The 18,699-nt window shown below is 40.3% G+C and overlaps 1 protein-coding gene across 1 annotated transcript in view; it reads left to right on the top strand.

Moving 5' to 3' along the window:
- PLCL1 (phospholipase C like 1 (inactive)) overlaps positions 1–18,699 on the top strand; it is a 283,836-nt gene that overhangs the window by 237,841 nt on the left and 27,296 nt on the right. The window contains exons 4-5 of the mRNA XM_060781101.2: positions 1,269–1,344; positions 6,625–6,734. Of these exons, the coding sequence (XP_060637084.1) occupies positions 1,269–1,344; positions 6,625–6,734 (186 nt within the window). The remainder of the gene's footprint in view (positions 1–1,268; positions 1,345–6,624; positions 6,735–18,699) is intronic.

The following is an 18,699-nucleotide window of genomic DNA, read 5'->3' as shown; positions in this document are numbered from 1 at the left end:
TGAAAATTGGGTCAATTCAAGCATAACAGGGCGAGAACTAGTCCAGCAACTCCCATCAGCCCTAGGGAGCACGCATGTAGCTAGGGGGGGGGGGGGCTTGAGGGGCTTCAGCCCCCCCCCCCCAAATTCTCATGGTGGTCCACAAGAAGGGCTTACTGGTACATTATTTAAACTGTTATGTTTATTCATTTCATGATCTGATCACCATACTCAATATATCCCATATGCAATGATGCAAAAGGTTTGCTACGGGCCTGCTAGGGAGTATAGCCAGTGGGGAAGGGAAAAGGAAATTGCAGTCCAACAGTATCTGGAGGGCTACATCTTCCTATTCTTGACATACAATATAGAAAATGTTCAGTGGTCCCCAGGTGCACGTTAGTGGTAGCATTACTAGTGTCTATTCTGGCACTGTTGCAAAGAAGAATTCTTCCCTCCCCAACCTCAACTCCATCGCACCATGCATTATGTAATGGTGTCAACCTGATTGCATTTCATACTTATCTATGCTTTCAACAGACTAGAAACAATGGCATAGCCACACTACTCATATTCTTTATCATTATTGGAGAATTGTGAGTTGGCACAGAAGTGCATCACACATGACATGTCAGTCCTTGATGGATACCCCTTGAGTTGTACTTGGGAGTCTATTTATTTTGTTATAACAACTGCCAAATAGTGACATCCAACAGCAAGTGAGTGGATATCCACTCCCACAGTAGGACTTCCTATTGTTTTCATCCCTGCTATGGTTCCTCTCCCCACTCTCTCTGTTTCCTATATGTGCTCCAAGTTTCAAGAGCAGATTTGAGAGACATGGCGGGGAAGGAATATCTTCCCTGCTGGTGGTTGCGGTGCTCCTGGTGGACATCCAGACCTTGGATTCTGCCCTTAAGCAGGTTCAGGGCTGTTAGTAGAGGCACAATTGTGTTTGCTCATTTGAAAACACCCCAGATTGTGACAGCCATACGTTTGTATTTGTTTTTTGCTTCCATTTTTAGCTGATGCTGTAATTTATGCTTCCCTCAAGCTGTCAAAATCATGTTGGTATGACATAAAACAAATGTCCATTGAGTTTCTATTATCATTTTTCATTTGGTTTATGATAGAATGAGGCACTTTTTACAGGCCAAATTTTTCTTACAAACATGGTGTTACATTGTTGAGTAAAAATTCTGGGCCTGAGGGAGGAAGAGGAAGAGAAAAACAGAAAAAAAGATGGTAAAATAAGCAACCTTTTTGTTGTTATTTTTATTCTCACACAGATGATTCAAGAGAACAAATCGCTAATCGAAACTGCAGTCACCGTTCACGACAAGATTGTCCAATGCCAGAAAGCAGGTAACTCTCTTTGATTATGTTGAGGAGACTTTGGGGATGAGGATTTTTTCAGATCTGTTTGTTTTGCTACCAAGCTTTAATGATACAAGATTCTATTTTTCCAGAAGAGTGAGTGTATACTACATTCAATGAGTTATGCCTTAAAGCAGTGGTTCTCAACCTTCAACTCTCAGAAATCCTAACAGCTGGTAAACTGGCTATGATTACTGGGAGTTGTAGGCCAAAACACCTGGGGACCTATAGGTTGAGAACCACTGTCTTAAAGGTAAGAAAGGGAAAAGTCAGAAAATGGAAGGATTTATTTATTTATTTACAGTATTTATATTCCGCCCTTCTCACCCCGCAGGGGACTCAGGGTGGATTGCAATGTACATATACACTGCAAACTTTCAATGCCATAGACACACAACATATATGGACAGACACACAGAGGCTATTTAATACTCCAGGTTTATCATGAGGGTATTCTGGCCACCAGGGGAGCTGTCGCTTCACCATCCATTTGTGACACTGCTGAAGTACTTCCTCATTCTTTGCATGCTTGCTGGAGATTTTTATGGCATCGTAAATTAGCCGCCCCGCATAAGCGGTATCTAAATTTCCTACTTGATAGATGCAACTGTCTTTCGGGCTGCAAAGGTCAACAGCAAGCTACACAAATTGGTTGGAAGCTCACTCCAACCCATACTGGCTTTGAACTCATGACCTTTTGGTCAGTAGTGATCTTAATGCAGCTGACTCCCTGCCAGCTGTGCCACAGTCCTGATGTGTCTTCAGTTGTTATAAGGACTTCACCCCACGTGATAAGTAAAGCATTGGGGATCATTGTTTTTCCCTTAAGCTTTGCAATGCCCTGATTGGAAATTAAATGAATGATTTTCCTACCTCTATCACACATTTTTCCTCGTTCCACTTTCTTTTCAAATTATCCATTTGCCCTTCCATCACACAGTAGAAGGAGACATATTTCTCCTCCTACTGTCTCCTCCCTTGTTTTCTTCTGATAGAAAAAAAATCCTCTTTGTTTTTTCTCGCAGGAGTATTTTTTAACAAGGGATCACATCAAAATAAAAATATAAATTACCATTCCTTCCTCCTTGATCCCAAATAGATAATGGAATCTGTACTGTTCATTCTGCCCCTCCCTCCAGAACGACGTCATCATTATGTTTATAGGTGGATAATGGGAAAATCCTATCACACATGACATTACAGCAGAGTCTCACTTACCCAACGTTTGCTCATCTAACGTCTATATTATCCAATGCAGTCTGCCTTCCACCTATATCCACAGCTGTTTCAATACGTTGAGATGTTTTGGTTCTAAATTCATAAATACAGTAATTACTATATAATGTTACTGTGTGTTGAACTGCTTTTTCTGCTGATTTGCTGTAAAGCATGATGTTTTGGTGCTTAATTTGTAAAATCTTAACGTAATTTGATGTTTAATAGGCTTTTCCTTTATCCCTCCTTATTATCCAACATTTTCACTTATCCAGCATCCTCCCGGCCTGTTTATGTTGGATAAGCGAGACTCTGCTGTATGACATTTTCACCCTTCTCTACAGCCACCAGAACTTTCAGCAAGAACGATAAATGAAATACTAAGATCAATTCAGGGGTGTTGTGATTTTTAACTTTGAATATGTTTTAATGGTTTTTAACTGTGAGATTTTTAATACTGTTTAAATTTAATTCTGTTTTAATATTTGCACATTTGTATATTTTAAATTATATGCTAGTGCTTTTATCTTAAGCTGCTTTGTGTCTGCTTTGGAGAGATAAAGCGGGATATAAATAAATATAACAAACAAACAAACAAACAAATAAATAAAATTACCCAAAGATGAATAGTGGTAGGGTGATGTAGCATAGTTGTCTGAATGTTGGATTAGGACACTGGAAGATCAGGATTTGAATCCTTGCTTGACAATAATAAATAACTAGGTAGCCATGGCCAAGTCATACTGTCTCAGCCTCAGAGGGAGGCAAACCCCTTTGAGCAAACCCGGCCAATAAAATCCCATAATTGGTTCACTTTAGGTTCTCCGTAAGAAATTAGGATTTTGAATAATTTCTTCTATCCTTTGAAACCAAGAGATGTCACTGACCTATCAAGATGGAGCAAGGCATTATGCTGCTCCATTGTGTGAGTGTGTTTTGTATTTTACATCTAATTGAAGTAATTGAGATTACCTCAGTGAGAAACTAGCATCTGTTTCAATTAAATTGATTTTTGATTAGTTTAGGCAGCAGAAATCTCTTTCACAGACTTGCTTACTTTATTAAAGCCTTGATTAAGGTGACTTAATAGCATTTTACTAACTAGATTAATATCACTATAACAACTGTATGAGATAAAGCTTGCGTAACTAAGGCTTAAATTTGTTTAAGTGCAATCAATATTTAGAATTTCCACAGGCACAACCGAATTAAACTAAATGTTGTTTCCCCTGTGACTCTTCCTTTGCTAGAGTTATTTACAATGTCCAATATCTCCTATTTAGTCATAAATAAATATATTGTGTCTTCAAGTTATTTCTGATTTATGGTGACCCTCAAGTTAACGTGGGTTTTCTTGGGCTGACAGCATCTGATTCGTAAACATTTACCAGTGGGTTATGGCTGAGCTGGGAATTGAATCATGTTCTCCAGAGCCATAGCCCAATGCTCAGGCACTATGCCACACTGGCTCTCACAGAACCATAGAGTTGGAAGAGACCTCATGGGCCCCTGCCAAGAAGCAGGAAAATCACGTTCAAATCACCCCAACAGATGACCATCTAGCCTCTGTGTAAAAGCCTCCAAAGAAAGAGCCTTCACCACACTCTGGGGCAGAGAGTTCCACTCCTGAACACCTCTCACAGTCAGGAAGTTCTTCCTAATGTTCAGGTGGGACCTCCTTCTTGTAGTTTGACGACATTGTTCCACGTCCTAGTCTCCAGAGCAACAGAAAACAAGCTTACTCCCTCCTCCCTATGACTTCCCTTCACATATTTATACATGGCCATCATGTCTCCTCTCAGCCATCTCTTCTGAAGGCTAAACATGCCCAGCTCTTTAAGCTGCTCCTCATAGGGCTTGTTCTCCAGACCCTTGATCATTTTAGTTGCCCTCCTCTGGACACATTCCAGCTTGTCAACACCTCTCTTAAATTGTGGTGCCTAGAATTGGACACAGTATTCCAAATGTGGTCTGACCAAGGCAGAATACAGAGGTAGCATGACTTCCCTGGATCTAGACACTAGACTCCTATTTATTTAGGCCAAAATGCCACTGGCTTTTTTAGCTGCCACATAACATTGTTGGCTCATATTTAACTTATTGTCCATGAGGACTCTAAGATCTCAAACAAATACATACATAATTTTATAGCTACAACCCAAGGAAGAAGAATTGTTGACAGGGAGACAAAACAACAATGACTCCATATCACGATTTTTCTATTGCTTTTGACCAATGTTGTCCATAATATGTTCTGAATGCCTGTGACTGTCAGTTGGCTAATTCATCTATACCAAAATGCCCTCACTTTGTAGTTCTATGACTATGTCCAAGCAGAAATAACAAATGGGTCAATGGAGCTTCCTGGAGGTCGTTCCGTTACTGGACCTCGGGGACTTATTATACCATATTCCATTTCCTCACAAGTGTTGGTCTTCATCTCACTGCATGGAGGAAATTGGGTAAAAATTGACAAGACACCACCATTTCAGGACAGCAGTTCCTCTAAATACAGCAGTTTCCTCTAAGGTCCTATCTGCTTACACATCATTTCCTCCACACAACAGCCTTGAGATGTACTTTGGAGGGAATAAGAGCCTCCAAAGAGTAACCACCAAACTATTAAAGCTGCTGTTTAGGCATGTCGAGAGTCTCTTCCCCAAGTTCCCTTTCATAACTTCTTCAAAACAGTGGAGAGAAAGCCCTGGGAGGAGGAGCCAATCCATTCTCTTTGAGCTAACATCATTTTCTTACCTTATTCCCTTTATTGCGGGAATCTTTTTTATACAGTAATCAACACCTTCTCCTAAAGTAACCACTCTAAAGCAGTGGGATCCTGAGCTCCTCTTCCAATTTTGGATGTGATTTTTGAAGGACACCCACTTCAATCACGACCAAAGCATGACTATGCACAAGTCGCTTTCTATAAGGTTATGCTCCCTAAAACTTCAGTTTTCTAACATTCTTTCTTTATTGTCCTTTTTTCAATCAAAATAGTAACCAGAAACTATCTGTTATTACTTCTGGTCACCATTTATGTTGGGATGTGGGGGAGGGGGGGGGGTAAATACTTTATTGTGTTTTGGCTGGGGTGCAGCCAATTGCATGGAGAGATGTTGACCCTAGCCTCTGCATAGTTGCCACTATGACTTTAGAAAATTACCATCCTAGGCTCATGAACTGGGATTTTGGGGGAGTAATGGCAATGCTTGGAAGCAGACTGCCCATAGGAACAACCCTTACTCAACGTAACTGAAGTGCTTCGACGGTCAAACTTGACAACTTCTATCCCACGTGGTTTTGGGAGTTTTCTCCAGTTATATCCCAATTCCTGAGTTGAAGAGATCATCATCATCATCATCATCATCATCATCATCATCATCTTTATTTATACCACACCAACATCCCCCCAAGGGGCACTTGGGGCGCCTAACATGAGGCCAAGCCCGAAAATACAATACAGCAAAATAAAATAAAAAATGCAACAACAATAAACAACAATTACATCACAGTAAAATACACACAATAGCAAAATAGAGTAAACAAAGCAAAATAACATAATATAAAATCAAACACAATGGGCAGGCCACATGGACAAGGTAAAATAATAAAACCCTGGATGAGGTAGGAGTAGAAAAAGTGCATTTGAGAGGATGAACAGTGGGGTTAGGCTTTCAGTTTAGGATGGGAGAAAGTGCATCATAGGGGCAACACTGTAGGTGGAACAAACAGAAATGGGGTGAATGGTCACTCCCCCCCCCCCCTTTTTGGAGTGCTTCAGACATTTCCCTAACAAAGCATGATGGATGCTGATAGGAAGTTCTCCTATGTCATGGGGAGCGCTCTCTGTCATAAATTGTACCCTCAGTGTATTTTAAATGGTTAGAAATGTGTTGGGGGGCATATGGGATAAAGTCCCGATCAAGATAGTTACTGCACAGTTACTGTATGTGTATAAAGTCTCATGGAGCAAAGTTAACATATATGTATTTTACTCTATTTGTGATTTGTTGAATGACATCTTCTTCCTCTTACCACACATTTTTTGGTTAGCAATGCACCTTCACGAAGAACTTCATAACCTGGGAACAAAAGAGGGCTTGAAAGGAAGAAAGCTCAGCAAAGCCATTGAAAGTTTTGCATGGAACATCACTGTGTTGAAGGTATGTACAACTCCTAATGCCTTTCCTTGACTGATGGGTGTGTTTTAGCTCAATTCTCTGTTTCTTGCAGCAAAACAGATATTGATACTATGGCAGGAATATGCTGATGGGTAACAATCATAATGAAGAGAAGTGTTTCAAAGCATTAAGAGATTAACATAATCCTTAGTCAAATGAATTATAATGGGATTCATAGTAAGTTTTTTCATAGCTCAGACATTATTTTTGTCTCAGAGAATAGCTCAAATTAGGTTTCATCTTCCTCAAAACCAAATCACTACAGGCTGTTTCTCTGTTGAAATCCATGTTCTGTGTTTTTGATTTCACATTATATGCTCCATTCACAAACTACTCAATATATCCGCAAGTGAGCCTGAAAGAAGGGAATTCCTTTTGTTAGGCGAATGAGTGAGAGGGGAACTACATAGTTCCTTGGAGGTTCATTGAGCTCTATGTGCAACAGTGTGAGAAGTTCAGTATCATTGGATGAGAGCTTGAAAATGTTAGTCTTTCAGTTACAGACTTGAACCTCTGGATCTGAAAGCTGTAGCCTTATCTTCCAAAGTTCTGCACTGGCTCAGGCCCCTTCTCCACTACCATATAAAATCCAGATTATCTGCTTTGAACTGGGTTACATGCCAGTTTAGACTCATATAATCCAGTTCAAAGCAGATAATGTGATAATCTGTATTATATGGCAGTGTAGAAGGTGCCTCAGCTTCTCTGAAGGAGAGGTTTCCCACCATGGTTAAGGATCCCATGTGTTGTATCACTGGGTAGGCAACTGTGGCTCTCCAGATATTGGTGAACTATAATTCCCATCAAACTTTGCCAAAGCTAGGATGACTGGGATTGAAGGAAAATGGAGTGTATCAATTCTAAGTATGTTTTAAGATACAATCGGGCTGGTAGCACAGCTGGGGGCCGAGGTGGTAGCACAGCTGATTAATCAACTGCAATATTTATTTATTATTTATTATTTATTTATTTGCAACATTTATATGCCACCCTTCTCACCCCGAAGGGAACTCAGAGCAGCTTACAAGATATATATACATACAATATATTATTAGCATAGTACAATATCAGTTTTAAATTTTGCTATATTATACTATATCAATTATACTGCAATATTAAACAATAAATCACTACCAACAGAAAGGTGGCAAGTTTGACACCCAAGTCGAGGTTGAGCGCCCGACTGTTAATAGCTGTTTAAAAAAATAGCTGTTAAAAATAGCCCAGCTTACTGTCCACCTAAGCAGTTCGAAAACAGCTGTAAGTAGAGAAATTAGGGGCCACTGAAAGCATGGAGGTTAATTTATGACACCATAAAAATGCCGGAGAGCAAGAAGAAAATGCTACGATCAAAAGGCTCAGTGTCATAGTGGATGAAGGGATAGCTCTCCCTTTGGCCAAATCGAGCAACTTCCAGGATCCGAAGTGGAAGAACTGCTGAATGGCTGTATGTCTTGTATGTCAAAATCAGCATTGAATGTTTACCGTATATGTGTGCATTGTGATCTACCCTGAGTCCCCTTTGGGGTGAGAAAGGAAGAATATAAATACTGTAATTAAATAATAAATGAATGAATCGTGATTCACATGTAACAACACCAAAACCCCATAGTCCTAGCCAGTTGCCATCTATTCAGGTAATAATCATTATAGATTTTTTCCCCCAGGGTTTTCTATATTTTTTAGGGCTATCCTGTAGACAACTCAGTGTGGAAACGGTCCCCTGAAGAAAGTCTCCTTCACTCTCCCAACCACTGTATTGCACCGAATTACATTTGTTGGTGTAATGGCAGCTGCTGCATGTTTTGTCTCTACTTCTGTGCTGTGAATAACCCGTTGTTAATTATGTATGTGTAATTAAATGATCTGAGAAATTATTAATGAACCCACACAGGAATAATGATTATAGACAAGTTTGCTTTGCACTTCTGGATGAGCACTACCCTTCTGGGCTCTGGCCATAAAAAGAAAGTCAGACCAAAGCTGTTAAGATTAATGTCTGTTAAACAGCACATTATTTTTCCCCTGGAAAAATGTTTGGAAATGGAAGCTGTTCCATGCATACAGTGCTGCACTTGAAGTCATTTATTTTGCTTGAGTATTTCCACCTGTAGACCTGGTCAACTGGGAGCCATATGGAGGAATGGAGTGATATCACAATGCCACACATAGGCAGTCAGTTTTAGTTGTGTAACAACATGACTGAATATGAACAAAACCAGTGTTTGCATTCCTCTAATTTAAAATGGTGTAGAAGTGGGAGAAACATCCTTTTTAACCATGATAATGGCATTGTACATTCCCCACTTTCATAGAAAGCAGAAGTGTGTTCTCATTCCTCCTTAGCCATTGTGTTTTAGTTCCTTGAGCAATTGGAAACACAAGGCACATGCAGCTGTTCAGACACTCACCTCTCTTAATTCAAGTCTTATTAAATTAAAAAGAGGCAGCGTTGCTTTAGTGCTGGACTAAGATTCTGGGAGATGAGGGCATGGACGCCCATTGATCTATAAAAATAAGTTAGAGTCAGCTTGAAGTGTGGATATGAAGGAAAATAGGCTCCGTGTGAGCTTCTGGTCATCACCGTGTTCTGACATCAACACAGCTATCTGTCCCACTAGGAAGAAGATGGGGAATCACTTAATCCAGTGGTTCTCAACCTGTGGGTCCCCGGGTGTTTTGGCCTAAACTCCCAGAAATCCCAGCCAGTTTACCAGCTATTAGGATTTCTGGAAGTTGAAGGCCAAAACATCTGGGGACCCACAGGTTGAGAACCACTGACTTAATCCTTTTTTGGTTACATGGATGCTACTGCTGAGGTAAAAATGGGGCACCTGCAATAAGCAGGAGACTGATTCCTGTAATTCTTCTAATGTTTTGAGAAGCTGGTTCCATTATTTACAAATAAAAGAGAGCTATAAAGTGGATAAAACGAAAGGTTTCAATTCACAAAATTATTTTTGTGATTATAACGGGTTTTTTTTTAAAAATGACAAATGGGTGACATTGTAAAAGTTGGCAAGGCCAGGTTGCTATGACTTTTTTGGGCTGTATGGCCATGTTCCAGTAGTATTTTCTCCTTACATTTTGCCTGCATCTGTGGTCGGCATCTTCAGAGGTTCTGTTGGCAATGAAGCAAGTGGATTGTTTATATATCTGTGGGATGTCTAGGGTGCAAGAAAGAACCCTTGTCTGTTGAAGTAGGTGTGAATGTTGCAATTGGCGAGCTTGAATACCATGAAACTACACAATCAATCATTGAGGGTATCTGTATAGAGGTAGCCTCGGCTTTGTTGCCTGGAGGCATCCTTTGTTTGGGTGGTGTTAGCTGGTACTCGATTGTTTGCTGTCTGGAGTTCTCCTGTGTCTGAGTGGTGTTCTTTATTTACTTTCTTGATTCTGGTGTTTTTTAATACTGGTAACCCGATTTTGTTCATTTTCATGGTTTCTTCCTTTGTGATGATATTTATTGTCCATGCGCCTGTGGATTTCAGTGGCTTCTCTGTGTAGTCTGACATGGTGGTTCAACAGAAAGGAGGGGGAAAAAATCCAAATGCGAGCATTATTCTATCATCTCATTCAGACTTAGATTTTTCAATTCAAAGGAAATGCATTGGATGGTTTAAATATCTTTCATTGTACAAGAAATGTCAAATTCTCTAAGCACTTTTTACTGAGCAACAGAAAGGGTTGGCCTTCACCAAGGACATACCTGTTCCCTTATTGCAGCAAACATCTTTATGACTCATTCTTTTGTGCATCACTTAAAAAAAATGTTTCAGAACCACAGTTGCATTCAGTCCAGCAATCTCACCAATCTTTCTAATCTCAGTGGGGTCACTTCTGTGCGATAACAGCTTGTCAAATGGGAAGCTCAGAAAGTCAATATTGAGTAGTGATTTGAGCCTTCAAACTCTGGAACTACGGACTAAGAATGGGACTAAGTCACACTCTTTCAAACTCAGAAGAGGGCAAAGGCAAACCCCTTTGGAACAAATCTTGTTCAGGCAATCCCATGCTAGATTTATTTTACTATTTCCTTAAATCAGAATTGTCTTGAAGAGACTTATCAACATAACAATACTTGAAGCTAGCTACTTTGAGACTCTAAAGCAGGAATGGGCAAACTATGCCCCGTAGTCTACAAATGTCCACTGCCTCACAGGCCATTGGATCACACTTCTGGGACTGAAGAGCTGAGAGAGGAAAAGTGGCCACCTGTCACACTTGCATTCAATGGATCCCTGCAGCATTTGGCCTGCGATTTGAGGCCATTTTACTGCATACAAAATGCTCAGTGGGCCTTGTGTCATGAACGCAGATACCTCTCAGTCTCTCTAGATCACAAAATACTGGATTTTAGGGCATTTTGTATTGCTGTCATATTGGGGAGGACTGACTATACAAAATGGGGTGTCTGGAAACCTTACTGGGGAAACGCTTTTTTGTTGTTGCTGTCTACTTTAAAATACATTACATTCTTTTAAATCTGTTCCAGCTGTTGGGTTAGGTGGGGAGGGGGATTCGAAACAGCATGGAAGATAGCCAGTGACTTCCCTCTCCTGCTGAAGTCTCTAGGCATGTCTACACAAGCCGGAATCTTGAATCAGTTGCTCCTGGATGTTCAAACAATGTCCAGGAACTTCTGACTCCTACTGAGGGTTGGAACCTGTTTTACCCCATGTTAGCAGATGTTAGGAGATGATTTGGAGCTTCCATTAAATTCCAGAACAGACTCATATTTCATTGTTGGTATCAAGAGCTAGGTCAGCTCTACTTTGAACTGCTCTAGTTGTCCACATGTGCCATTTTCTCGTGCGTTGTCATACAGGGAAAGGGGGTGGTACATACCTAGGTTGTTGTTTGTCCACAGAGTGGCCATGAAGCTCTGGAGAGCAAAGACACCCATGTCCTCCCTTCTCCAGATTACTACACATGCCTAAAATCTCGGAAGAAACTGGAATTAAAAAAAGCGGTGGGGGGGGGGGGGTTGGCTAAATGATGTTTAGGGAATGTTTGTGAAATCAGTTTAACAGTTGAAAAGCACGTGTTTAAAGGTGCACTTAAAACCTGATGCCGGTCAAAAAATGTGCACCTTCCTATGACTGTATATCCTTGCAGTCAAGGAAGAGACATGACTTCCTTCTGATCTCCTGGTGCGAACTGCTCCAGCGTACATGCATGTTTTAAAATCCTGAAACAGTTGATTGGGCTGTTAAAAAATGGAGCCACAAACACACAGGTGGCTCAATCTAGGCCCAGTTGGAAAGCAATGAGAACTCTCTGCAACCATTCATTTGTTCTAATGTTTATAATATTAAACAGACTTTGAATTTATAATTGGGTGAAGAGAGAGAATAAGAAATCTGACTGTGCATACATTACGATCTCCGCATGTGCGCGTATGGGGTCCAGCACATCTTGGGGAGATTTCTTTTTTTAAAACATCCACCAGATGTCCCCTGTCTACCCTCCATCTTGACTGACTTCAAAAGAAGATGTGAGGATGGTAGGGGAGCATTTCCTGGTACTGACAGGTCTGTATGTAGACTTGTCAGATCCCAGGATATTTTGCCCCATTTTTTAAACCCACATTTTTACAGTCTGGAAGTGTCCCTAGGCATGTTTGATAACATCAGCAAAGGTGGCTGTGACAGCCAGGAACTTTCCTGAAATCTGTGACCATCTATATTCAGCCTGACTGGATAGTTGGGACTCTGCTACTATCGTTACTACAGTTTGAAAGCAGAGTGTATAAAACACCTCTGCAGAATCCAGAAGCAATACAGCTCCAGACCATCCCAAGATTTAGGTGGCCATATTATGTAGGGCCCTTTTGTTGTCATTGTAATGGTAAGTGCACCCCAGATTTTAGTCCAGGCTTCAAAGGTGCTGTTTAGAGTGCTGAACTCTTTAAAATAACACCTTCTTTAAAGTTCAGCATAAATGAAGAGTGAATTGACTCTCCTCTTGACTTTGCAGCTACCAAGCTTCCAATGACTCCTCATTTTTTCAAGAGCAGGCTCAATTGTCTCTTATTTTCATGGAAAAAGTCCCTTAGAGTCCAACCTCACTGAAGAGAAACAAAGAAGTCATTGTAAGTTTGCATTTTTAATAGGCCACGTTCTGTAATCTAGCCATATGTTCCCATGGAATTGCTTGCAGATGTTGTTTGGACGCCCTATCATTTGTGATAAAGAAGGGCCGAGGACTCCAAATATCTACCTTTCTTTGGCAGCAATGTTGCAACTGAACCATTCTTGGCTCCCAACAAAGATGTTAAAAAATAGTGTCTGTTTGTTTCCTTCCTTTCAAAAGGATTCCAGAGCCACCGACAGTTGTATATTTTCCCTGTCTTATTTTCTACTATATTTAGCATTTTTCTGAAGTGCAATTTTTCTTTTGAGGACTAAAAAACCACATCTAACAACAATCTTGGAATTATTCATAACCAGACATTTACTAACAAAGAGATGTCTTCAGATAAGCAGAAGAATTTAGTAGTTTCTGTCCAGTTGGGACCACGATACAAAATAGTTTTGTCCCCCTTGAAAGTTGACCAGAGTTAGCCAAAGACCTTGTGCTGCCTAAAGCACAGCAACATAATCCCATAAAGATTGCATACATAATAATTTGTTCCCTGGGCCATTCAGGTTGTTTTGACACTTGAGGAAGAAAAGCTCCCAGACATCTCTTCCTGTTCCTGGCAGTAAAAATGCAGTCAAAATAGTCTTTCATCAACCTCATACTTGCTGTTTGAGGCAGCTGTATCATTTTTCTTAAGCCAACCTAGTTTCCTTTGTACCTTCTTTTGAGGACTAAAAACTACGATGAGGTGGATCTGTAATTGGTTAAATGGACAAACCCAGAGGGTGATTCTCACCAATGCTTCCTCTTCATCCTGGAAAGAAGTGACGAGCGGAGTGCCGCAGGGTTCTGTCCTGGGCCCAGTCCTGTTCAACATCTTTATTAATGACTTAGATGAAGGGTTAGAAGGCAGGATCATCAAGTTTGCAGACGACACCAAATTGGGAGGGATAGCCAATACTCCAGAGGACAGGAGCAGGATTCAAAACGATCTTGACAGATTAGAGAGATGGGCCAAAACTAACAAAATGAAGTTCAACAGTGACAAATGCAAGATACTCCACTTTGGCAGGAAAAACGAAATGCAAAGATACAAAATGGGGAACGCCTGGCTTGAGAGCAGTACGTGTGAAAAAGATCTTGGAGTCCTCGTGGACAATAAGTTAAACATGAGCCAACAATATGATGCGGCGGCAAAAAAAGCCAATGGGATTTTGGCCTGCATCAATAGGAGCATAGTGTCTAGGTCCAGGGAAGTAATGCTACCCCTCTATTCTGCTTTGGTTAGACCACACCTGGAATACTGTGTCCAATTCTGGGCATCACAATTCAAGAGAGATATTGACAAGCTGGAATGTGTCCAGAGGAGAGCGACTAAAATGATAAAGGTTCTGGAGAACAAGCCCTATGAGGAGCGGCTTAAGGAGCTGGGCATGTTTAGCCTGAAGAAGAGAAGGCTGAGAGGGGATAGGATAGCCATATATAAATATGTGAGAGGAAGCCACAGGGAGGAGGGAGCAAGCTTGCTTTCTGCTTCCCTGGAGACTAGGACGCGGAACAATGGCTTCAAACTACAAGAGAGGAGATTCCATCTGAACATGAGGAAGAACTGCCTGACTGTGAGAGCCGTTCAGCAGCGGAACTCTCTGCCCTGGAGTGTGGTGGAGGCTTCTTCTTTGGAAGCTTTTAAACAGAGGTTGGATGGCCATCTTTCAGGAGTGATTTGAATGCAATATTCCTGCTTCTTGGCAGGGGGTTGGACTGGATGGCCCATGAGGTCTCTTCCAACTCTTTGATTCTATGATTCTATCAAAATGGATGATCTGAACCAGAGCTTAGAAATGTATTTTTTTCAGACCATTCCCTGAATCTAGCAGAGCTCACAACCACATTGGTTGAAGGGTTCTGGGAGTTGTAGTCCAACATCCCCTCAATTTTCGACAGTAAGATTTGAGTCCTCTAAGATTGTGACACGCAAATGTTTTTAGTCTGGCACTTACAGTGCTTTGGCTTTTGGGAAAAAAGTATATCCCTTCTGATCAGTTGAGTTCCTAGCCTAAGGTGAAGTTCTAGTAGTGTCAAATTTTGTGCATCTTAAAGATCTGCAAAACTAAGGGGCAGTTATTATTAGATTTATAGAGTCACATCATATCCTGATTCCCTGTTGACAAACTTTACGAACGCCCCCACGAGAGCTTCCTTTTAGCTTGTTGACAGCACAAGGTTTTGTTTTTCCTGTGGGAGGCTAAAAATAGGCAGGCTCCTGCTGGATCTTGCTCGTGTACGAGACAGCGTTTTCAATGGACTTTAACGTGATTACTAACTCGTCATGGAAAATTCTTGACCAATTCTTAACAATAATTTTAGGGTGGCAATACTAGAATCCCAATCTGACCACAGGGGTTGTGAAGCAACTTGAGGTCTCAACCAGGCTGCCAGCTATTGTTTTGGAACATAGCTGAAGGTAGGCCATGTATTTAAAGGTCCTTATCTCTAACAACGTGAGAGGTTTATTTCTTTTATACAATGGTTTTGTTTCCCTAACATTTTGTTAGAAAACTTCCATGCATTCCCTGTTTTTCAATCTATTTTTGTAAGTGCTGTTTTATTTTGCAAGCCCAAATCATTAAGGGGATGGGACCAAATTTCATGCTATTTTGCAAGAAATTCTAAAGGATTCTGCTTTAGAAAGCAGCATAGTTTTCTTGTCCTATGTTGTAGAATGGACTCACATGAGAGAATGCACAGGCAGGGAAATGTTACACTGTGTAAAACAATTTGAAAAATTGTCAAAGCTTTCATGGCTGGAATCACTAGGTTCTTGTGGGTTTTTTCGGGCTATATGGCCATGTTCTAGAGGCATTTTTCCTGACATTTCGCCTGCATCTATGGCAAGCATCCTCAGAGGTAGTGAGGTCTGTTGGAAATAGGAAAATGGGTTTATATATCTGTGGAATGACTGGGGTGGGGCAAAGAGCTCTTCTCTGCTGAAGCTAGGTGTGAATGTTTCAGCTGACCACCTTCATTAGCATTTGAAGGCCTGGCTGATGCAGCCAGGATGCAGGCGAAACGTCAGGAAAAATGCCTCTAGAACATGGCCATATAGCCCGAAAAAACCCATAAGAACCTAATTTGAAAAATTGTCAGTTCCTGGTTTGAAAGTGTTGTTTCCTGTTTAATTGTGTGGTACTTACTTTGAAAGTAGTTGTTCTACTCCAGAATCTTCATTTTTGTGGCTGCCACAAACAATGTTGAATTGGTTGAGACTCTCTGAGATATTCATTGAAAAACTATATCAAAGTGTGCTGCAGGATGTCCATGTCCCACAAAAACAAAGTTTCCTGCCGTTTAATAAACTTTTCCCATGTTTTTATGATAGAAACAATTAGGAAATGACATGTATAACCCAGGAACAAACATTGTGTTACACAGTATTATTAAAACCTGAGTTTGGCTGACCCCAAGGGGTTATTTATTATTATGCAAAGACCTCTGATCTCTTAATACAAATTTTAGTGCTGATAGTTTTCTGTCCATCAAAGGCAATTTCTTTTGCTGTATGTGGGTTTCACTTGAACATGTTGAGAGTGAAACCCACATACAGCAGACTGTGGCCCCATCTCCACTGCAATATAACCCAGTTTCTGAACCCAGATTATCTGTTTTGAACTGGATTATATTCCAGTGTGGACTCATATAATCCAGTTCAAAGTAGATAATCTAGATTCAGAAACCGGATTATATCGCAGTGGAGATCCAACCTTGGCCCGCTTCTGCACTGCCAAATAATCCAGATTATCAAAGCAGATAATCCACACTTTCTGCCTTTAACTGGATTGTATGTGTCTGCACTACCATATAATCCAGTTCAAAGCAGATAATCTGTATTTTATATGACAGTGTAGATGGGGCCTTGGACACAAAAGGAGTTATGTCTTCAGGACCAGCAAAAGATGGTTTTCTGACTGGAGCAGTTCTTCTATTTTATTTACCAAAGCCATCTGGACCCATCGTTGAGTCTTATTTTAGCACTGAGTATAGATCAGCATCCTTTACCCTGAAGGAAGGTGGCTCACTACTACTTCTGGAGGAACAGCACAGGCCGCTGTCCTACAACATCTCCTGCCTTACCACAGTCACCTCTCTCTACATTGTCCTCCCACAGACATTTCATGGACCAATCTCAGAACACAGGCTCAAGTCAGCATTTTGGTCTGATCTGGCAGAAATTTTCTCAAGTCTGTTTGTTTCAGCATGTATCTATTGCTATAACCATTAGGCATGTACAGTTTGCTTAGGTGCCCAGCAGTCTAACATGATTCTATCCAAGTCTCATACCAGTACATGAAGGAAGGAGGGCCAAAGCCTCTCTTCCATGGCAGAGAGAGGTCTTTTTCATATATGTAGTTCCGTGGCTTGTTCAGATGTTGTCAAAAATCAAGATGATTTTCAAGTTCTTCTGCATTAATTTTATTATTTCAGCATATGCTATGTTAGTTCAGGAATATTTCACATTTTTATTATGTGGAAGCAAACCTAGGTTTGTCACCAGGTGTCCCTTAATGGGGCAAAATGTGACTCCTATCCATGTCCTTGGAGAACTTGGAAAAGTTGCTTTTTAAAATTAACAGGGATTCTGGAAGTTGCCTATTTTTTCCTACAGGAAAAACTGGAGACACATCTCAAAGTGCTCCATAGATGGCTACTTTATTTTAGAAATCCCCCAATGCTTTTCATCTTATTTATGTATTTTGTTGTTCTTCAGGGATTATGTAAAACATAATTATAACTATAAATGGACAACACATGATTATTTTGTAAAACTTATGTAATGTACCTTAACAAATACCATTTTGTTCTTTGTATACCGCTTAAAGTTAGTACATCGCAGATAGAAATCTGACTGCAGCAATTTCTGAGGGCCTTGTGTCATTTGCTGAACAAAAAGAAACATCTGAACTGGGCTTATGGGTGTTTTCTTATTTTAATAGATGGTCAGAGGAAAATATCCTAATAATATGTAAGCTACTTCAGTACATTGTACATGCAACTTAGATATTGTTGTTACATAGTGATTAGTGTACAGGTTGGTGCGCACCATGTAGATTGCAACCTGACAGTTTTGAAACACAATTATGGGTTGTCATTTGGACGAGCTCTCTCTTGCAGAAAATGATAAATAATACCTCTCTTTACGCTACATATCCCAAGTTTTAAAAGGATGGTGTCATGGTAGTTATTGTGATATCAGAGTACTTTAACTGTGTCCTGTAGATGTACTTGAGGAGGCTAGTGAGTGGGGATCTGGCTTCTCTTATATTTTCTCTCCTTATGTTTGTGGGGATGGCATTTGCCCTTAAGAACTTTAAGGTGCCAGACTAAAAACAAACAATTTATCTCCACAGGCTTTTAAATCCAGTGTGTTGTTGTGTTTTTGCTTTTAAAATGTTAGCTGCAAAGTTTGTTTCCTGTAATCCTTTAAAAAAATCTCCCTCTATCAGTATTAAATTTTGTGGTGGTAAAATAACTGCCCTGAGTCCATACTGGGAGATAGGGCGGGATAGAAATAAAGTATTATTATTATTATTGTTATTATATTTATATTATTATTATTATTATTATTATTATTATTATTATTATTATACCATATATACTCATATACATGTTTGAGATTTTAGTGAAAAATACACCCCCCACCCCCCAAAAAAATCAGGGTTGTGTTATTCATGGGTCATTGAATATTGTACCTTATATCTTATGAAAAAAGGAACCACTCCCTTCTCTAAACAGAATGAAGAAAGGGAAGAGCTTAGTTCGTCTTGGGAGAACCTAAAAGAAACACCAACACCCAATATTTTCT

The sequence above is a fragment of the Anolis sagrei genome, chromosome 1 (assembly GCF_037176765.1).
Source record: "Anolis sagrei isolate rAnoSag1 chromosome 1, rAnoSag1.mat, whole genome shotgun sequence".
NCBI lineage: Eukaryota > Metazoa > Chordata > Lepidosauria > Squamata > Dactyloidae > Anolis > Anolis sagrei.
This window is presented reverse-complemented; position numbering and strand designations above follow the sequence as displayed.